General features: G+C 40.1%; 1 protein-coding gene across 4 annotated transcripts in view; it reads right to left on the bottom strand.

The window, feature by feature from the left end:
- Positions 1-1427: 1427 nt before the first annotated feature.
- The window catches only part of UNC5D (unc-5 netrin receptor D), a 603713-nt gene continuing 582050 nt past the window's right edge, over positions 1428-23090 (bottom strand). For all 4 annotated transcript variants that reach the window (XM_043454535.1, XM_043454537.1, XM_043454536.1 and 1 more), the window contains 2 exons: positions 20617-20795; positions 1428-7548 (listed from right to left, as the gene is read on the bottom strand). In XM_043454535.1, the coding sequence (XP_043310470.1) occupies positions 7344-7548; positions 20617-20795 (384 nt within the window). In that variant the 3' untranslated portion in view covers positions 1428-7343. The remainder of the gene's footprint in view (positions 7549-20616; positions 20796-23090) is intronic.

The raw sequence follows: 23090 nt of genomic DNA, 5'->3' as shown, positions 1-23090 counted from the left end.
ACAACTGAAACAATTAGTACCTAATCATACTAATTTACCTAGATTAAGTTAATTAGAATCAACCATCATTCCACCAGTAACTTAAATGCATTTTAATTAGCTTTAAAGTGCTATCTACCTTAAAGTGGTCAGAAAGGAGAGCTGAAACAACTCACAGCCACTTGGTGAATATTCACACCCACTCCTATTAGACCCACTGCTGCTGCTGCTAAGTCACTTCAGTCGTGTCTGACTCCATGTGATCCCATAGACGGTAGCCCATCAGGCTCCCCCGCCCCTGGGATTCTCCAGGCAAGAACACTAGAGTGGGTTGCCATGTCCTTCTCCAACGTGTGAAAGTGAAGTTGCTCAGTCATGTCTGACTCTTAGCGACCCCATGGACCACAGTCTACCAGACTCCTCCATCCATGGGATTTTCCAGGCAAGAATACTGGAGTGGGGTGCCATTGCCTTCTCCATTAGACCCACAAGACCCCCAAAAGTTGAGGGAATGTTACCTATGCTCCTCGCAGAGCTCCGTCATATACACTAGATCCATCGTACATGTAAAGATTTTCAGAAATCTAGAGAACATTTTATCCTATAAATTTCCAACTTAATTTTGGGACAAAACCTGTTATCTAAAATCTTTTCTAAAACTTGGTTTACAAAACCAAGTTTTAAAAAGCACTGGTTCAAGCCAATTTTTGACCTTTTCATTGACAACCAACTCATTGAAGTAGATTGGAAACCATCTTCTAGTAAATCATACTGTTGAAAATGGCTCCAACTAGTTGAAAGTAGTTATTAAATTCTTGGGAACTTTCAGCATTTTAACAGCTTATTGACCAGAGGCATAATAATACATCTTTTGTTCCCTGAACATTATTGACTGGAGATATTTCAATATTCACATACATAACAAATCGCCAGCCACAGGCATTAGTTCCTGCAAAAATCTCCCGGTCAATAATGTGTTAAAAACCATTCAAAACAGATTCAGTCAGTCAAGATGTATTTGAAGTGTACAACATTACTTATGTTCTTAACATTTTCCCATGGAGCGGCAGAACATTTTCTAGAGTGTCTGTGAAAATAATGCAAACATTTTGAGGAATAATGGAAATGGTATCCCAGTTAGGGTGTGGCAGGTATCTTAAGATTGTATAAAACTATAATCCCAAGGTGTATTGAAGTGGTCTAGAAATATTTAGGAGATCATCTCAAAAAAAAAAAAAAAAAATCATCTCATCTCTGCTTCCACGTGCCTCATTTGATCTTCTTCTTGAGGACTGGAGACATTAGGTTCAACATATTAATTAGGTTCAATGTACTGGAAATTGTCCCTGATATGGAAGGCATTCCAGCCCCAGCATGGATGTGTCAGGATGTATGTAGAAGGGATTCTCATTGAGAGTTCAAAGTTCCACTCATGGAGTATCCTAAAATGTCAATAAAAGACTCTTTATTCATAAATAACTGATATGCAGGAATTTATGTCTGTACATTTATCTTGAAAAGTCAGTAACCATCCAGTTTTTTGCAAACTCTACATAAAACATCCAAACCGTCCATTTTTGTTCAATACAATATAACACAGCTGTTTGGCATTACCAAATATATATGTATATATATTTATAGATATGTACATGTGCTGAAAAAGAAGCCAGTGCAGCCTTTTCTAAGAAGTCCATCCAAGTATTTACTGTACAACATTCAGAATTTACACTGATAGTACAAGGCACAAAAAGTGTGGGATGAAGCCAAGGCCATGCTTTATTCAAACTCTCTCCTCTGGCTTGTTCACTCCTTCAGCTTCATGTCAAATTAAGTATTCAGTTCTGCTTTTTTTTTTTTTCCGGCTTTGAATACATCAAATGAATGTTGAGAGTGGAATGGGTTTGAGATATGAGTCACTTGAAAGAACCACCCTCCCCATCCCGACACACACACATACACGCACACTTTCCCAAAATAGAACAAAATGAAATCTGTCTTAAAAGTTCTTCCATAAAGAAATGGAGGTAAACCATTACTTATATATATATATATATATCTTTTTTCTTTTTCTTTTAGTTTGAGTCAGGAAGAATTAGCCAGTTTTCCTCTAACTGCTTATATTTGCAATATTTCTAGGTTGAGAATTACTGGATTGCATGCACCAATCAGATACAGTTCTGAAGAATGGGAAATGTTAAGTTGGCCTTTATTCCAGTTTAGAAAAGGAGGAAACTGTTTTCCTGGCCAGAAAATTGCCACAGATGGAGTGTTTTCCACCTTCTTACAGAGAAGGTTTGAATGAGTGGTCAACATAATTTAGGACAGGCCTTGGAAGGTGTTTCCGATTGAAGTATTTTAGTCACCCTCTGATGAGGCTTAAATGGAAGTCTCCTGGTAAGAGGTGACTTCCCCTTATGTATCATCAGAGCTGCTAATGGAGGAATACTAGAATTATTAGATCTATTTCTGGTTGTAATATCTATTTCAGTAATGGGGTCAGAAGGCATGATATTCTGTCCACAAATTCTCCAATATCACCTTTCCTTTTCATGATTCAACAGAACCCCAGTCAGGTTTCTATCTACACTCTACATCCAATTTTAATAGGATTATATAATTTGTCCAATTTGGAATTTGGATGTAAATAATGCTTCAGATAGGGAAATACTTTTGGCGGGTGAGCACAATTTGAAGCCAAAGGACATTTTCATTATTATCACGCCTTTCGTAAAATGATTTAACACACATTTCCATTCATGCAAAGAACTACATTACCAAATTTAGTGATATATTTTCTCATTTAACTTGGAAAAAAAAAAAAAGTACCCCTTGCCAAACTCAATGTTAGGGATGGGAGAGGAACTTTTGTATCTCTGGCCTAAACATGAAGCTTACTGCCTTTTTAATCTTTGGGTTCAGATGGAGGGTGGGTTCCAAGACCTGATGTTTAGTGTCACTGTCTTAGGCCCACCTCGTGAGGACATTCCAAATCCATGATCTTCACAGCAAAAGGAAAAATCAAAGTAGCTGCTTCAAAAACCACAATTATTCTATGTGAGTTAAATTTCCTACTTCAGATCACAGTACTACACACTAGTGACTAACAGCCAGGTCTGATTTCCATCCCCTTTTCTTTCTTGAAGAAAATAACAGCACACGAATTGCCATCTCGGTTTTGTTGATAAGCCTGAAGTTGGGGATGTGAGGAGTCCATGGTAGACACTGGCTCTTCTAGAATTGCTTTTGCAAAAACACCACATGCTGTCAACACAGCCAAACAGCTTTATAACTGCAGCTTTTGAAAGAAGTTTGGAAAGTAAAAACACAAAATATGCAACACACCTAAGATTAACATTTTCACTTTGTGACATCTGACAAAATACATTTTTGCTTGTAGTTCAGGAAAGTTCTATGCAGACAAAACAGTGGAAACGGCGGAAACAGTGGCCATTCAGCGTTTGGCTAAAGCATCGATTTTTGTAAATACAGCACTATGGCAACTAACACCAAAGGGATCATAGAATGTGTCACTATCTGTAGGACAAGATTTTGTTCTCCCATTTGCTGTGGATGTCACCTCTGGTTCAGTCAATGGGAGTAACCAAGGATTCAGAACTCTGCAATGTTTCATGAGGAAAATGAATGAAAATGGGCCACACAGTGGGCCAGAAAAGCACGTTTCTCAGCTCCTCCACGGTTCCTGTGACCTTCACGGATCTGGAACAAAGACCTTCTGAGAGAACTTCACCTTTTAACACATCTGACTCAACACCTTTACAGACGGATTAAGAAGTTGAAGGGAAGATGGCAAAAAAAAAAAACCCAAAACACATCAAAAGATTCTGTAACATGTTGAAATTCACAGGTAGATTGGCCAGATGTTTGCAAAATGGACAATACCATCTTCAATCAGTTCTATTCTTTTTAATATTCTCTTATCAATCCTGATGTTGAGAATTTCTATCAACAGAAACTGTTATAATACACCCAGAACTTTTCAATCCAAAGAGAACCCTGTTTAGTGACTTGACTTCATAACTTCTCTCAAAGTCAACTGAAAAGAAAATAACAGGGACTGTGGCAAAGGAGAACACCTGCAGTTGGAAATAAAATAACAGAAAAGAGAGAAGTTCCCCTCTTTAAAGAGAACTCTGTCAATTCCTATTCATCTCTTACAAAAAGGCCAATAAAATTTTTGTGGGAGTACATCTGAGTTTTATGAGACTTCCTGCACCGGTAAATGAAGTTTGCATTTAAATCCATAGAGTGAGCTTCCTTTTGGCTTAAAGGATTTTTAATGTAAGCCTGGAAGACTGCACAAGCAATGCTGTAAAAACTGTAAATTACCTTTATGGGGCTGCAGTCTGGTGAAGCTGGGAACAGGAGCGTTTTGGTGGCTCATTTTAAGTCATGTTTGAAGCTGGACTAATAGACTTAAATGCATTTGAGGATTGAAAGATTTGGCATTAAGTGGGCTATCCTGTAAAAATTTTAAGTCGCCTACCAACTATGAAAGACCACCTTTAATTTATTGTTTCATTTTGCTCTAGGACAATAAGACTTTGAATGTAAGTGCTTAGACTGAGTGAATCCCTTTCAAGAAAGGCAATATGATAGGAAAGTATTAAAATCAAACCAGGGTTTAGGCTGCAGTGAGTACAAGTTCAAGTACCAGCTAAGTCTGTCTGATGTGTGATTTCAGACTCTTCTGCCACACACAAACACATCTTGGTCTGTAAATCTCAACAACATGGGTTCTCTTTGGAATTCTGTTATAAAATACTGTACAATCCTGACCTGCAATGGCCACAGAATCTCCTACCGTAGGAAACCTGTAGAAATCCTATGTGGGATCCTGGAAGAAATGAGAAATGGAAAGAGGAAACAAAATGGACTGAAAGGTGGGCTTGAACTTTGGGCTGAAATTTGAGGTGGATTATGTTCTTTTGCTTCCTTTTATCACATTTATAAAATCCAGGCAAAAAAAAAAAAGAGGAAATACATGGGAGGAAATTCTAGACAGTCAGGGATTGATAATAAATTCTTAAAACAATCTAGATAGATTCTAGGGAAAACATTGACATTTTCCATCTGTTTTAAAATATAAAAAATGTATCAAAAATCTAAAAAAGATCTGTGTGGATTCACAGAATAGATAAAACAATTATAAGGCCAATTAGAAGAGAAGAGGAAAAATGGGTAGGATATTTAAAACAAAAATCCATCCAAGATGGATAACAATACTCTACACTGTGTTTTAAGTCCGTATTCAGCAGTTCAATGCAGATTCTTTCTGCATACCACCCATGCCAATCAACCCTCAGGTTTATTTTGGGAGACTGACCATCAATTTCCACTTCTATCTCAAATCATATCAGGGGTAGCAAATGATTTACAGTTTTGCACTTTGTCTGTTTTGCTCCCGGGAAGGAATAAACAACTTGAGTACACTAGCAAAAAGGTGTTTTCCTGATGGGAGGTATGGTATTTTGAAAATACGCTCAACAGTTCTAAGAGGACTTGTTCTATACAATATACCTTTGGTTCCTGAGAAAAGCAAGATGCTTTTGAATTTCATGTAGCAAAGCCTTCTATCAAATACAGGGGACCTTTATATACCACACATTCATTAGAGAAAATGGCCAACACATTGAAGAGTTCTTCAAAGCGTTACCCAGGGTATTGTAAATTCAACTTACTTTAGGTCGTTTTTCACTTAGGTGGAGATTCATTTTTTTAAACACGAGACCTATGTTTAAAAAATTGACTGCATCTTTACTGCCAAGTATTCCTCATCTCCCCCATTCCCTGACTGTTTTTATTCTAATGGAGTCAACTTCTAAGTAGCTGTCCAACCTGTGGTTAATCTAGGTCCTTGACTTTGGTTGTCCTGATTCTGGACAGCTAAATAAAACATCCACCAAAAGATGAGCAGGAGCAAATATGTTCATCTCTAGTCTACCAGGACATTTTGTCAAAAATAATTAAACAGGATAAAAGATGGAGTGAAGTGTTAAGATGGGGGTCATGTATTATATGTGGATTTCAATTCTCCACAATATTGTTGCCTTTCATGTAAAACATAGTACACTATGTTAATGGTCCTTAAAGCACACTCAGGGAGGTTGAATTATTGGAGCGTGACGGCTGTCTGAACAATGCGTGTAGTTTCTGAGACACTGTGGTAGAAGAATTCCTCATGTCTATGTAGTTGGGAAACATTTAGAGCAAAGACCATCTGCTAATTTCTTAAGAGGCAAAACGAGGATGACCTATAGGTCATAGGCCTATGACCTCTATGGAGAGGCCTCTATGGAGAGATTTTGTATGAACACAGTCCCCAAAGGCTGGAAAATTCAAGAAATGGATTGAAAAGGACCATGAAACTCCTCATCCCTTCATAACCACCATGCTGGGGAACTAAATCAACACCTGCACCCCAGAATGACAGCTTGAGGCCTGTGGCATCTGCAATTCATGTTTCCTTGGATCTGATTTGACCTCTCTTGTCTCTAAATCTGTGCATAAGTTGTGTTCTAATAGCTTTTGCAACTTAAGTGGCTTAGCTGAGAATAAAGATGGTTCTGTTAAGTTGGGCTAGAAAAAATAAATCTCCATACTGAAAAGTCTATGTTCCTTGAAACTTCTTCCCTAGTGTAAGGGGAAGAAAGAATGTGGAGAGATTTGTCCTTGGAGAAAATGAAGGTGGGATAGGTATGCTGCAAGACTAGTGTGTGGTCTCTCTTACCTCTCGACCTATTAAGTGGCTGGGATAGATAGGGAATTGGTGCTGGTGTGGTGTACTCAGATTTGAAATTCTAAATGCCCCTCTTGACACCGTTGAAGTCTACAAATGAATTGGCAACCCTGTCTCAGTTCTAAAAGCCAGTTTACAATGATTGCCAACATCTCCCATGCCAGTTGGTTAGAAAACTCTTGACAGTCTGGTACCAGCATCAGCTGGTCCTTTGGGGATACATCATTAAAAATCTGTTTCAAAGCATGCATTGATTTAATCTCGGTCCTCCCAGCTTTGCTACAGCTCATCTTTCCCCATAGTTACTTCTACCAGATAAGCCCTCACGTTATCCTTGTCACTCCAAATCTGAGCAGTCCCTCAAGTGTGAACCCAAGTATGGATTCAGAGGAGACTGTAGAACCATCTTATGTTTAAGAGAGCTTGTACTTTTCCCTACCAATATATTTTACCTATATTAAATTCAGTTCCTTCAATCAGGGATGTTGACTGATTATAAATGAAGGCTGAACTCCCCAATGCCACTGGGCAGAAAGCTGCCTCTTTCTTTCCCATTGAAAGCAAATGTCCCAAAGCTGGCCGTCACCCTCTCAGGAGAGGAAGTGGACTAGAGTCCGTTTTGCCTGCTGTAGTTGAAGTCGGCTTCATCGAGCTGGGATTCCGTAATGTTCGAGAGTTTCGTGTGTGTCCTCCCAATCTCTTCAAGGGCACAGGCCAGGGAGTCAAGGTCACCATCGTGCTGATGACGAGCTTCCCACAGGTTCAAAATGACAGCAGATGGGCTACTTTGTGTAGCAAAATAAGACAAATTCCTAGACAGAGTTGAAGAAACAAAATGACAAGACAAAAATAAAAACAGAAATAACAAATACAAATAGTTATAAGGGAAGTAGAAATGAATTGTAATAGCTATTATTTTGATAGGACTAAGGAGCTCCACTAAAGTAGACCTGGGGATGGTCCAGTTTGTATCAGATCACTCAAGTGAAACTGCTCCGGAGGGTTTCCAATGACCTTCTTTTCCTGTAAGTGTCTTATTAGTCCTCACCTTCCTCGAGTTGTGTGTGTCTGTGTATGTGCATGTTTCTTGAACACCCTCTTAAAAAGCTCTATTCTACTAGCTTATGTGATGATATAACTCACTCCTATTTTTTTCTTTCTCAAAATATCTTTATGCCTCCATAGTAAACGTAAGGGCTGTCAAGAATTAATCTGTAATTCCTGGGGCTCACATACCAAATAGACTAGTCATCAACACCAAGTGGACAGTGTCTATCTGCACCTCCTGTCTTCTAGGTTAATGTGAGCTAGTGACAGACTTTTTAAATGACCAAAGGACTGCTCCAATTAGATATCAATCCTCCTCCTCAGACTCAGTGATCAGGAATCAGTATAATCTCCATGCCTCCCACTGGCCCCCATTCTCATAACAAATATCCTACCAATTAAAAAAGGAATCAAACAAGACAAAAAAAAAATTCCCAGTAACTACAGCTATTCTTCTAATCTCTCTCACTAGGACATTTATTTTTGCGTCTTCTCTTTATTTCTTTCTGACAAACTCAGCAGCTTCATTTTTTTATGCTCTATTGTTTTTATAGCTGAATCATAGCATACGCCTTCCAGCTCATTATAGCTCCAAACTCTCTAACATCTCCTGCATTTTGTTTCTTCAATCATCAGGTATCTACCTGTTTTCACTGCCTGCCTTGGTCTGGGCTCATCCTAGCTATGGCTACATATGTATTTTCCCTCCATATTCTTTTTTCCTTTGAGCTGACTTAGGTAATGCTTTTCTCCTTGCCTTCATTCAGGGAATTCTGTTGCTAGGAAATGCCCACTTTCCCTCTTTCCCTCTTTCCCCTCTGTTTATGAAGATCCTACACTCTTACAAGGCCCAGATTGTGCTGGGTTGGCCAGAAGGTTCATTCAGGTTTTTCAGTAACATCTTATAGACAATAGAAAATTCTCATCTCTTTGCTCTAAGTGATTTATTATTTTTTTCTCTTTATGCTTCTGCTTAAATTTTCATGTGAGTAAAATTCGTGTATATATATATATATATATATATATATGTATGTATATTCCATGTTTGTGAGCTCTGCCTTCTCAGTGTGATTGCAGACACTTGGAAGGGCCATAGCTAATCCTTTTCTGATTCTGCAACAACACTTATCGTAATACTGTGACAGGTATTTATTCAATATCTATCGACTGAGTAATTGATTGCTTGGAGCTTGTTTCAGATGATATGAGATTTTCAGTGAAAACAAATGATAACCTTTTGGACAATAACTTTGCTGCGATGAAGACTGAGACCACACAGAGGATTAAAGGTCATAGTTTTTCAGAGGTACTTTTACAGCAGGGATAGAAATGTCAGGGTAAAATTCTGATGAATTGAAAAGATTTCCCAAAGTCAACCAAGATTTGCCTATCTTGAGGATGGTATGACTTTCGATCATCAGACACAGCATGTAATCACAAAGTAGACTCTTATAGCCAAGAGCAGTTGGAAGAGAAGACAAGTGTTTAAGGGCACATTATCATTTACAAGCAGTGCATGCACAGTAATTTTGAGTGAATAAAGTTCTATTTTGTTCAAAAGTCTTAACAGACTACTTAAAGCTAGTTGATTGCCAAATAGCACAAATATCCCAGTATGATAGACACTCTCCAATACATCCAAATCTTAGTTTGAGAGAGGTAGAAGCCCAGATTAAAAAATAATTCTACTTTCTTTTCCTTTTATCTTCTCTTTCCTACCACTGCCCTCCCTGGCCCCCCCATAGTTGGCCCTGGAATCCAGTATAGTTATTTCTACACTGACAGAAATAGCAAAGCAAATATTGTTTCCGTAGTTGAAGGGATCCTGGTTCCTTTTACTCAAAACATTGCTTTTAATGCTGCCACTTCCTCCTACTTGTAAGGGAGCTGTTTGTGGGGAAAGGTGCTATATCTCCAGGTCTATACATAAACAGGCACATCCCACCCAGTGTTCAAGCAGAAATACAAACTGGAGAAATAGCTGAAAAAGAGGCAAATAGCCTGAAAAAGAGGCAAAAACTGAGAGACTAGGTGTGACTGGATTCTGGGTGGGCTGTGTAATAATTTTTATCTATGTAATTTATGAGAATAATGACCATTGACACACATTTGTTCCTGACATGGGGGAAATAATTCTTTATGCTCTCCATTGTCATTTCAAAAGAAAATGAATGCTGGCAAGCACCACAAAAAGAAGTACAAATTTCTCATATTACTGAGGGTTTATATTTTGTATTTGCTACTGATGAATAATGGACTCAGGTCTGGGGGAGTGACTGGAATCCTCGTGATCCTATTAACCCCACAGCTACCTGTTATTCTATACCATGGGTGACAAACTATTTCTTTAAAGGCCCAGAGAGGAAATATTTTTGACAGTAGGGACCACATCTGGTCTCTACAACAGCTACTCAACTTTGCCATGGCAGTGGGAAAGTAGCTATTGACAATATGTAAGTGTAAGTGAAAGGGCGTGACTGTGTTCCAATTAAAACTTTATAGAAACACTGAAATTTGAATGTCATAGTTTTCACATGTTACACCCTATCATTCTTGCATATTCTCCTGAAACCATTCTAGCTCTGGGGCTAGAAAAGCAGGCGTTGGGCCAGATTTAGTCTGTAGGTCATGGTGCCGATCACGTCCCATGGTGTCTTTTAACCCAAACTAGACTTTCAGATTCAGTAGCCATTTGAGAGAAGATGAAATTGAATATTCATCTGGTGCTGAAAATAAGCCCTAGAGGGTTGAAGTTGCTGGGGTTCCGGAGCTACATGTCCTGTTCCAACCACTCTGAGATCTTTATCCTTGGTAACTGCTGGGGGAGCTTTGACATTTGACGTGAGAAGATGATCTGGGCATGAAAATGTAAAAACAAAACTTTAGGAGAGGCATAAAAGATATGTTTTGGAGGGTGGGATTAATCCTTCTCCCAACAAACCATTCAGAATATTCATAGATGCTGCTGCGGTGCGAAGGTGTTCTAAGCACACCTGCCTGCAGGATGAGTCTTGTCAGGCTCTGGGTTCTGAGAAGTCCTGCACGTGCCCCGATGTACAGACTAGGCACCCAGGGCTACAGGAAGCTAAATGATCAAAGAGGCAGAAATAGAACTCTCCCTTGGCACGGATCTCTGAACATATTGTAGCAAGGAAAATGTGCTCCCCAAAGCATGTTTCAGATTGACGCTCTCAATTTATACAAGTACACTCGGCAATACACACAAATCTCAAACTCCACTTAATTTTAGTAGATACATGTAGCAGCATATCAGCCTTATTAAAAAATGATTCAGTCAGCTTTGTGATAAAGAGACATCCTATTAAACTATTCTTACCTGTCTACCCCAGGATAATTAATAGACAAAAGACCCTAGAGTGCTACTGCTATAGGCCAGGAGTCCCCAACCTCTGGGATTTGAGGCCAGATGATCTGAGATGGAGCTGATGTAATATTAATAGAAATAAAGTGCACAATAAATGTAATGCGCTTGAATCTCCTCGAAACTATCCCGTGCCCCTTGTCCCCAATCCGTGGAAAAATGATCTTCCATGAAACCGGTCTCTGGTGCCAAAAAGATTGGGGACCTACAGACTACTTCTCAAAGATAGCTGGATTATTTTACTGCTTAAGTTAAATGTTGGTTGCTAAGTTATGTCCAACTCTTTGTGACCCCATGGACTGTAATCCACCAGGCTCCTCTGTCCACAGGATTTCCCAGGCGAGAATATTAGAGTGGGTTGCCATTTCCTTCTCCAGGGGATCTTCCTGACCCAGGGATGGAACTCAGTTCTCCTGCATTGCAGGCAAATTTTTTACCATCTGAGCCACTACGGAAGCCCCATTTTAACACTTACATATGTGCAAATGCATTATGATTTTTTTGAAAGTGGGTATACCATATATCCATTTGGTTATCTTCATACTTCCCTTTTGAAATTATTTTGATCCCACTCTGTGTGACCCATTTCTCTTCATAATAATGCGGGTACATTTGAACACCAGCAGGTAAATCCACACGTGATTCAGGAAATGTTGCTAATACTAGAAAATAGAATTCATAGCAATAGTTGATTTCCTGAGTGTCTTTGTTTTTCTTTTTGTGGGGGGAGGGAATGAAAAAGGAACATTTGGCAAAAACAGTCATCTTGAAATTCAGGTGGATGGCTCCAAACAAAACAATTTTTTCCTTTCTCTTTGCAAAATGTTTAAAGACGCAAGTGTTTATTATGCTGGTCTTAGATACTTCAAATTGTTATTTTTTTATGCACTGAACCTTTTGTCATAGTCTTTTCAAATTCTGATCGACTAAGGTAATTCTGAAAAAATAAGATTTATTTTTTTGTGGTGTCATAAAGATGCTGCATACTGTGTGAAAGTCGCTCAGTCATGTTTGACTCTTTGTGACCCCATGGACTATACAGTCCCTGGAATTCTCCAGGCCAGAATGCTGGAGTGGGTAGCCTTTCCCTTCTCCAGGGGATCTTCTCAAGCTAGGGATCGAACCCAGGTCTCCCACATTGTAGGTGGATTCTTTACCAGCTAAGCCACAAGGGAAACCCAAGAATACTGGAGTGAGTAGCCTATCCCTTCTGAGTGCATCTTCCTGAATCAGGAATCGAACTGGGGTTTCCTGCATTGCAGGTGGATTCTTTACCAACTGAGCTATCAGGGAAGCCTTGCACACTGTGTAGATAAAATTATCTACCCTAAATCTTAGGAATTTACTTTAGAATCACCCTATGTCTTCAATTAATTTGTCCTAAATCCTGTAAACTCAGTGACCTCATCTTTTCCTTTGGAACTCTCACTGAAAGAATCCAGATAAACTGTAAAAACCACATGCTAAGACACATAGATAGATTTATCCATGTACATTCATTAAGTAGTAATAGTTTATTTAATTTTGTTGCCCCTACAAGCTTTCTATTCACCTGAGCTCCTGAGGAGTTGTTTTATTACTATGATTAATTTCACCTTCCTGAGTCTTCCTTACCCTGTTGTCCCCGATCCCCAATTAAAATTCCATTCTTTATGTGGAAACCAGGGCAGAATTGGGAACATAAATCTTTAGCAATTTCACTAGTGAGACACAGGCCAACTTATAATGGTGTATATGGGTCAACGACCAAATTTTAATACAGCAATCTCAGTTTTCAAAATACAGCCTCAAACTAATGACCATGTTAGTTGGAAATTAGGTTAGATTTGAGAATTTTTGGAAATAGATACTGTGCCTTCTGTTCCCATTTTTGGGTACAGAGAGGAGGAGAGAATTGAGGACCTAATGATAAAATTCTGCCATTTACTGTTGCAACCCAGGGCTCATTTTATGAAAAGGAAAAGTGTCTAGGCATCTGGTGTGAATCGAAAGATACCACCCTTTCTTTAGTACTTGAAAGAAGTATTCAAATACAAACATCTTAGGGAATAGTAACATCTAAATCCTCAGTCAGTTAACAGAAAGATCAGATAACAGTAATGGAGGAGGCGCAGGTCTGAGGCTCCGTCTGAGCCCTGGGGACACACGCAGAAAGAGCTACCCAGGGCACGTGTCCCTAAAGCTGGAGTCTGCCTGTCTTAGCATCTTAGTTCTATCTGACTGTGTGTGACCTATAAGGGACTCCCTTTCATTGTGAATTCCAGATAATAAAGCCTCTATCTTAGTTACTCAGAACCTTGCTACCAGGGGGCTGATATGCCTATTTGAAAGCTGTAAGCTCTTCTTTGTAACTAATTGTGAGAATGAATGAATCTAGCAGGGGACCACATCTGAGCTGCAGCTTTACATCTTTAGCACAGAAGATGCCTCATCGCAGGCACATGCAGTACTTTCATGCAAAATTTAGGGTGTCACTCAACACTTCCAAGTAGAAGGGAACCACTTGCACCTGTAACATTGAGGCAACAAATTTGTTTATATTCTATAAACCATTGCCATTTATACCTATGTCAACTTTTTCTAAAAAATATCTTCTTTCTGAGTAGGTTGGCAGCATACAAAGTGAAAACTAAGTTAAGCTGCCTATAATAAATTGGGAGACATCATTACAAGGATGGTGCATAATCCTACTGTATAGTACCAAACAGGGAATTGAAACATAGTCATAATGAAAAAAAAATTAATATCCCTGCTATCATCCTAATTGTCTCATTTAATGAAAACCTCTTATGTGACCAAAACCAACCCTCCATATGGTTCTTTAAATGCAAATAGAAGAGAAAAACCATTTATACTGAATAATAGTAATTGGACACAGCATAAGCATTTGGTCAGTTCATCAAGCTTTCATCCCCCAAATTCATCCTCACTGGCCACTCAAACAGCAGAGCAGCTTTTAGGATAAACCAAGCCTGTTTCACTTCCTAAAGAATAAGCAAAAGATGCTCATCATTATGTCACCTCTGCCTCTTCCCCCCTCCCACTGTCCCCCTCCACCTCTTGCCTTCAAATGAAAGGAAGCTGGTATGGGGAACCCAAGAGGAAAACATAAAGGCAGCTGAAAACACGCTGAGTTCCACTCTGTGTGCCCTAAGGGTGGTGCATTAATTATTTTGGGCCAATTAATTTGGCAATAAAATTAATATTAATAGTTCTTCCTATTGCTTATTCCATTATCTGGCTCCTGAAAGGGACTAGCAAGGATTCTTCCTTCTTTAGAAAAAGAATTTAAGCCTTGGAGCCTTCAGGACCCCCAGTGAGCTGCCAAAACGAATAAAGCCAGTTGTAGACTCTGTTTTCAGCTCTCCAGTTTCATTCATGATAAGCCTCTGACAATTTCTCATTTTTGGCAATGAAAGGCAGTGAAAACTGCAAAAGCAAATCTCAAATTTCTTTGAATGGAGATATAGCATGGAAAAATATGTCTCATTTAAAGCTCCTCTTCAATAACATTGAGATATTTTCAAGAATCCTGAGGATAGAGGAGAAAGACCACTATTTGTTCCAAGATAAAAGACCACGGTACTAATCCTAAAGGGAGGGGGGAGGGAGAAATATTGATACTTTTCTGTTTGAAAAATACTCAATGTGTTTAAATAAATCTTGACATATACTGAAAAGAACTAGTTAAGCACTTTATTAAAGGATTCTTTAATGAATTAGGAAAATCCTCCCCATAATTTCATTTTCTCCAATTAAGAAAACAGTCAAATCCAGGGATTCTGACTTTGTCAGCATTTGTACTACTGCTTGAGATGAACCCACGAAGATAATTATTTCCACTATAAAGGCACTTAGGCATGTCCATCTTTTCTGAAAATTACATTAACTTAAGGGAAGGGCTTTCCTGGTGGCTCAGTGGTACAGAACCCACCTGCCAATGCAGGAGATGTGGGTTCAATCCCTGGGTCGGGAAGATCCCCTGGAAAAGGGAATGGTAACCCACTCCAGTATTATTGCCTGGAAGGTCCCATGAACAGAGGAGCCTGGTGGGCCACAGTCCCTGAGGTCACAAAAGAGTCAGACACGACTTAGTTTCCCTTGTTTCTTTAGTCACTTAGTCCTTCAAAGACCAGTGCAAACTTACCCCTTGCTTAAAAGGAAGGCAATGCCCCTGTTACCACTCCTGCATCTTACAGTGGAAGCACAACTCTGGTTCTCTGGGAGGGGCAGAAACAGCTCCTCCCGCATACTGCCCTTAGAAGAAAAACCTGCCACCTACAAATGGTATATGGTTTGTTCATGGCTAAACTGGCCCCAGGCTGTTTTCAGATTCGTATTAGTAGGCAGTTTCATGAGTCATTGCCTTAACTGGGATGAAGCCTAAACACCCACCACTTGGCTGTGTTGGGTCTCTCTGGCTTCACACTGAGGGCTCTTCAAATTCAGACTCGGCAAAAGTCTATTGGGCCAGAACCAGAGAATGTGATTTGAGGTTTATCATATTTTGCCTCCAAGGACCTGCGTCATGAATGCTATCTCCCCATGTATTAATTCTCCTCAGAGTCATGAGGATTGCTTTTCTTTTTTTTTGGAAATGGCAGCCTCACACTGTCTTTATGATTTAAAGGTTAAGGATGTGTTTTCTAACCGCTAGTCTGCAAAGTCCAGGCAGTTTCATTTGGTGAAATCCTAGCAAATCCCCCAACACAACAGTGAAAATAAAGTCTCACGGGTCCTTGAGTGACCGTACTTGGTAGTCTGCTGTGAGGCAGGCATTCTGTATATATTTTGTAATCACTTTCTCTGTTCTCCTCCTCCTTTCTTTACCCCCAAAAAGAAAGCTGGCGCTGGGCCTGTTCCACTTTTAGTGAATTCTCAAGTTATTCAGAGATAGATTAATAAGCTGTCTTGTGACATTCCTCTGTCCTTCCCCACTGCCCTCTGGCCATTTCACTGCTCCTGTGTATCCAATTAACAGGGTGGGCAGAGGGAATAAAAGGATGTGACCTCAATGTGAGAAGATTCTGCTTCTCATTAGAGGTCCTATTAAAAGATCTGGTGGAAAAAACAAGTTTTCATAGCACCACTGATCAGCCATGAGGCTTGAGAAATGTCATTTGCTCGCAGTTTCTACACCATCATCCAAAGTACAATTGAACACGCGGCTGACCGATGAGCAGTACGTTTTCTCCAGCACTACTTCAAAGAAATATGCTATTATGAGAAACTATTAATAAAGTGTAGTTTATCTGCTCCATTTCATCTTGGAATCCTTTCTTCCATTCTGGCCACTTCCCTTCTCCTCACCCTTTGTATCTCATGCACTTTATCCAGCATCTGTTCCCATAGCAACTTGGTCAAGCTGCTGTGTTTTCACAAGGGTTTCTGGAATATGATCATCATGAAGTCTTAAAGAATGACCTAATAGTAGAATTTCAGGTACTGAGCTGAAAGACAGGAATCTTCCATAGTATCAGCCAAATTCTCTTTTGAGACCAACTTTCAAAATCCTTTGATGCTTATTCATATCAATTCTATTAGGCAAGATTTTAAGGTCAAGTATACTATCCAAGGGCTTCCCTGGTAGCTCAGCTGGTAAAGAACCCACCTGCAATGCGGGAGACCCTGGTTCAATCCCTGGGTTGGGAAAATCTCCTGGAGAAAGGCATGGCAACCCACTCCAGTATTCTCGCCTCGAGAACCCTCATGGATAGAGGAGCCTGGCGGGCTACAGTCCATGGGGTTGCAGAGTCGGACATGACTGAACGACTAAGCACAGCACAGGATACTATCTAAAGAAGAAGTTCGTGTCATTCATTCAGGGCAAATTTCTTGATTTTCCCAGAAGTAGATAGCACTATCTAGGTATATCTAACTGTATCATAAAAATATCTAACTGTATCATATCATATCTAACTATATCATAAAAATACAAAATGCTATGGAAATTTAAATATGGGTGAGTCTTTCTAGCTGAAGCCGTTAGTTTCTGATATTACTTAATTTGTTGAGTTCTCAGCAAAGGTCCCTACCCTCTACTCCTATGTGATCAATTCTTTATTAGTCCCACCCACCTACCAATCAGCTATGGCCAAGAGCACTTAAGTGGGGAATTATTGCAGCTGGATTTGTGGAATAAAAGCGCAACCTCAGCTCTGAAAATGCAGTAAGTATGGACTCTGAGTAATAGTTTGCTCACAGAATCTGTAATGGCAGCTGTTAACTATGACATTCTTTGCTAGGCTGTGTGGCTTTATTTATCGTGATCTAAATGCCAGGCAAGTTGCAAGGCCACCTGTGTTGCTGTCTTTCAGCACGCCCCTCCCCACCCCCACCGACATGTCTCACAGTCTAAGCCTTTAACTTACTAGTTCATGTACCTTCTTTCCTATTCAGATCTAAGTAGACACTTGTTTGACAAAAAGGCAAATTATCATCAGTGACATTTGCATTTACCAAAAGGAGAATGTTTTCACTGGCAACGTGATAACAGCCACTGTTTCTCTCCACTCCGTTTGAAATGCTTGCTTTATGGTTTGAGGGCTGTTGCTTTACTCGCTTTTCACTTTTGGAAATTGAAAGGAAGGGGAGAGTCAGGTCAAGATGCTGTCACAAGATAGAGGTAGGCGAATTCCCTAATAGAAGAGTGACTCTGTGATCATCTTTTGTGATACCAGGGCTGATGAAATCTCAAGCTACGGAACAGCTTTCTTACCCAATAATATTGGCATGTCGACAATGTCAGATTTCTGTGTTTTAACACACATTAATGATCACACTAGCAACTGATGATTATGTAATGTAATAAGGACTCTATTGTAACCCTAAGAGAACAAGATCAGTGATTTCAGATTATGCAATAAGAAGTTATAAAAAATGACATCTGAAAATATCCTTCACCTCTGTCACATGTTTCTTCCCATGCTGGAGAAGATATATGTGTGTGTGTGTATACATGTGTATATACATGTGTGCACATATGTGTGTGTATATATACACACATACAAATATATTCACACACACATATATATACACACACACACATGTACATATATATATTCAGGCTTCCCTAGAGACTCAGATGGCGGTAAAGAATCCACCTGCAATGCAGGAGACCTGGTTTTGATCCCTGGGTAGGGAAGATCTGCTGGAGAAGGAAATGGCAACCCACTCCAGTATTCTTGCCTAGAGAATTCCATGGCAACAAGAGCCTGGTGTGTTATATGGTCTGTGGGGTTGCAAAGAGTTGGACATGACTGAATGACTAACACTTACTTACTAAAATTGACTGAAAATTGAGGTTTTCTTGAAACTATGTTAGAGAGTTTCCATAGAGTAGGTTGTTTGAATTTTGGATGTTAAGGACATTTAGGCTTTCCTAGAGAAGGGGTTTCAAGGAGAAACAGAAGCAAACAAAAACAAATTGGCACATCAAATGTTCTTGTGTTTTGACCCTGACATTGGAGGGGGCAGCGTGGCCATGTAGCTGTTTACTGCTCATTATAGCCCAGACACAAAAGGATGTCCACCTTAGTCTCCCTGTTTGAGATGCATTTTCCCTGCTGTACAAGGTCAGAAACTGATGACTCTGGAGGAAGTCCTTGTAGTTCTCATGTGTTTACTCTTAAGTGGAGAAAAAAATGAACAAGGCAGGGACATGCATGCGCTCATTTAGCAAATTAATGATAGCATCCATGGGCATGTAGATATTTTGTGGCAATTATTTTCTTGTAAATGGTGAATTAAAAATCATAAACTCTTATTGCCAGAATGGGTTAGAGAAGTTAATGTCGTTTGAATTCTATGAATTGCATCTGTAGAAAAAGTATTATAGGGGTGGTCAGTGATGGGTGGGGGCAGACTTGTATTAGCTGTGGAACCAGGATTGCTATACAGAATGTTTGAGTCCCTGCCCAAAGTTCCTTTCTCTTTTTTTAGACCACATTCTATTCTCTGGGTAAGTTTTTCATTCTTGTCCCCATGTTGATCAGAAAGTGAAACTGTCATAGTCATGGTGTTCATGAGTTATACATGACACATCTCATCCTTTATCAAAGTTGCTGGGAAAAATTCAACCTAATTTTTTTTTCTCCTGTACATGCATGCATTTTTGTATTCTCTCATTTTCAATATCTGCCTTTTTAAGAATATGCTCTTTTCGGGCCTGTCTCTGTCAATTCCGTTTTCTCTTGACTTTCCTCTCTGACTGCTCTCTAGTTGGCCCCTTCATTCTTGGATTCTGGATCCCTTTGAAACAGGGAATGGCCCTCTATCCCTTCTTGGCAGACATCTACCTGCCTTTCAGAGAAGAGAGAGGCAGGTGAGATGTCTGTAAAAACAAAGAACAAAAAATGGAAATGACAGAGTAAGCCAAACAGTGAGAAAAATAAGGCTTTGTCTCCAAAGTTGGTGCGGGGAGGGAAACAAAGGAATGGGAAAACAAATGGCGCTGGCAAAACTTGTTCTCTTTTCATTCTGGGGCCTGCGAGACAGGATATGCAACTCGTCAATGCCTTTTCCCTACCATTCCTCAAGCTGAGCCCAAAGCTGCCGCCTCATCAGTGTTGCTCTGAATAGACTCACCCCTGCTTTTTCTCATCAAGTAAGACAGTCCATTAATGAAGCTCTGTAGTCTGCTTTCAACTCAACCACAACATTAGCACAGTAACGATTAATGGTTGGTTTAAGCAGCAGACTCACAGGTGGGGCCTACGTAATCTTTTGCTTGTTTTAAAGCCCTCTGCCTTCAGACCTGGTAAGTATCATCTCAGACATCCCTTTTTATATTCAGGCACCCAGTTCTTCAGGCTGAGCATATCCTTTGTTATTGCTTAGTTGCTAAGTCACGCCTGACTCTTTTGCAACCCATGGACGCAGCCTGCCAGGCTCCTCTGTCCATGGGATTTCCCAGACAAGAATACTGGAGTGGATTGCCATTTCCTTCTCCAGGGGATCTTCCTGACCCCAGGGATTGAACTCGGGTCTCCTGCATTGGCAGGCAGATTCTTTACCACTGAGCCTCCAGGGAAGCCTGAGATATCCTTATTAGGAGTTAAATAATGCTTAAGGTTACCCTAGCGGGGAGAGGAGGTGTGAGAAACCTGCTTTTCTGTTTCTTTTCAAGACTCTGAGATCCCTCAGCAGTACCAAGATGACACAGTCTAAACCCCCATTATGGCGGCCCAGTTAGCGAACTTGTAGATGGGATAAGAACAAAAGTAAGACTTTCCCATGATAATCCCCAAAGGTGGAGTGTGGTGGCAGGAAAGGTCACACATACTTGTCATATTTTTGCTCTTCTCCCACTTCCTTGGCCAGGCGTCACATGAAATATGGCCAGAGAAATCCATACAGATATCAGGGCCTGGAAACTACATGGATATACCCAACCCATTCCATTTTTCAAGCTCATTTAGTAAAATCCTCTTTTAGCACTGCCCCCCATTACCTGTTGATGCTGTTTTTCTGTGCTAACATCTGCCAGTCCTTGCCTTTAGCATTGGGGGTGTCAAATGTAGCACAAATCCGCTGTCTGATGGAGTAGGGAATTTTGAAGGCTTTGGGGCCAGTCTGTGCAGGAAAAGTGCTGTCCTCTTGTGCAAAGAAAGTGATGGTCTCTCTTTCACTCTATTAAACAAAACAAAGAAAACAGGATCAGAGCTAAGTAGCAGCATTACTGACCAACACTCTTGTTTTTTTGAGAAAAGCTGTGTTAACACACATGCAAAAAATGCTTGCCCATTGTGATGGAGTCTATAAAATATATGGACAAGCTCTCTCTCTCTTCTAACATAGTAAATAATGTCTCTAGTAGCTTAGTAAATCGTTGACTGGTGATTTACAGCAGCCTCTTCCACTCAGGGGAGTCACAACCTTCAGCTTCCTATATCCAAGGAGGTCTTAGCTGAGAGCAGAATTAGATTTTTAAAAATATTCTCAATGTAAAAAAAAAAAAAAATCTAGAATCAGTCGGAAGAAGGTACCCAGTGACAGATTTCAGTTCATTGTAAGGAGACCTTCTGAGAGTCAAAGAATGGGCTGATCAAAGGAGCTGGCTGGGAAGCCACATGTCAGGAAAGCTACAAAGGGGAACTGATTGTATGTTGATCATTTTCAAGTTTGCGTTTCTCCCAATCCTAACGTGTGATTCTATAGTAAATATTTTGGTCTTGTTTCAGAACGAAATTGCTTTGGTAAAATAGGAGGCAGCCATGAGTCAGTGACGAGATGTGCATTAGCTGGTGGAGTGGTCCAGGCTGCAGAGCTCCCGCTTGCAGGAACGCCCACTCTTCTGACTTAGACCTGTCCAGGGAGGAGTTGCTATTTCAGTGCATCACGGCAGTTAGTTCATCATATCCAATGTGACATTACACATCTATCCATCACATTGGCATAGTTGCTGAAAGTTTTATATGGACTAACAGAATTTTAAGGCCTGAAAAGTATTTTGAATCACTCCCATGATTATGATGGATTACAAGACAAAGGGAATTCTTCAGATATGACTAACGTCCCTAATCAGTTGATTGCGAATTGACTAAGAGATTTTCCTGGGTGGACCTGACCTAATCAAGTAGCCCTGAAGAGAGAAAAGATACAGCTCTTATCTGGAAGGTATCTCTCCTGGTGGCTTGGAAGAAAGCAAACAGCCATGCTGTGAACTTCCTATGGTTGGGAGTTGGGGCTGGGGATATGTGGCTAGTGTTCCCTAGGAGCTGTGATTGAACCCTGTCTAACAGCCAGCGAGAAAAGGGGGACTTCAGTCCTACAGCCCAAAGGACCTGAATTTGTCAACAACCCTAATAAACTTAGAAAAAACCCTCTAAGCTCTAGATGAGAATATGTTCCCACCACTACCTTGACCTCAGCCTTGTGAGATCCTGATCAGAGAAACCAGTTAAGCCATGCCTAGACTTCTGCCCTACAAAAAATGTTAGGCAATAAATGGGTGTTTTTTTTTTTCTTCTGATAAATGTGTGGTAATTTGTTATGCAATGAAAGAAAACTAACACAAAGGGAAATGAAAACACAAATCTGAGGTTGGGTAAAGGGGCTAGTTAGCACTGTTTAAACCCCAAGAAACTCTCCTTTGCATTAGGAACTTGTCAGCTTGGGCTGTCCTTTCATGCCCTTCCTGAACTGCCCCGTGACCTCCCCCTGACGCTTTTTCTGACCCTTACACATCTTCCTACTGTGGACACCACAGACACGGCAGCACTTCCCTGCTGGTGTCCAGGCTCACCCAGCTATATGACTTCAGACTTGGGGAGTTTTATATCTTCAAAAATCTGCTAATTGAGGAAACTTGTTCATGCAAAGGTCTTATTAAAGAATGATCATTTTTTTTTGTTGTTCTTCTGTAACCATTTCGGACAGTAACCTTTGGGGGGCTGTGTTTTGGAATCCAGTGCCTTAACCCAGCATTCCCACAGGGCATCTCAGAAGATGTTCTAAGAAAGAGCAGTCCCATGGTCAAATACATCTGAAAAATGCGACATACTATATCTGGATCTTGGAAATTAAAAATACATGTTGCCAGATTCAACAGATTCTACTTACTGGTTTTAGTTTTAATCCCTGGACTATTATAGAACAATGCTAATCCAAATTCTTCCAGTTTTTGAGTTAGCATGAACAGAAAAAGTGTGGTTTTCAGAGTCAAAAAGGTCTTGCTTTGGAGTACAAATTTCCATTTTCTAGCTCAGTGACCTTGGGTGCTATAGGACTTCCCTCAGGCTCAATTTCCTAATCAGTCTTCTGGCATTTTTTTAATAGACTCCACAGAGGTTATAAACTTTGGTAGAAGTCACCCAGATAGATGGTACCAGATCTGAAACTAGAATTCTGATACCTTAACACCTTTACCAGGATTTACTTCACTACACCACCCTGCATCAAAACATCTACCAGGAACCCACAGGG

The sequence above is a fragment of the Cervus canadensis genome, chromosome 31, assembly GCF_019320065.1.
Source record: "Cervus canadensis isolate Bull #8, Minnesota chromosome 31, ASM1932006v1, whole genome shotgun sequence".
Lineage (NCBI taxonomy): Eukaryota > Metazoa > Chordata > Mammalia > Artiodactyla > Cervidae > Cervus > Cervus canadensis.
The sequence above is the reverse complement of the archived record's forward strand: the minus strand, read 5'-3'. Positions and strand labels throughout refer to the sequence as shown.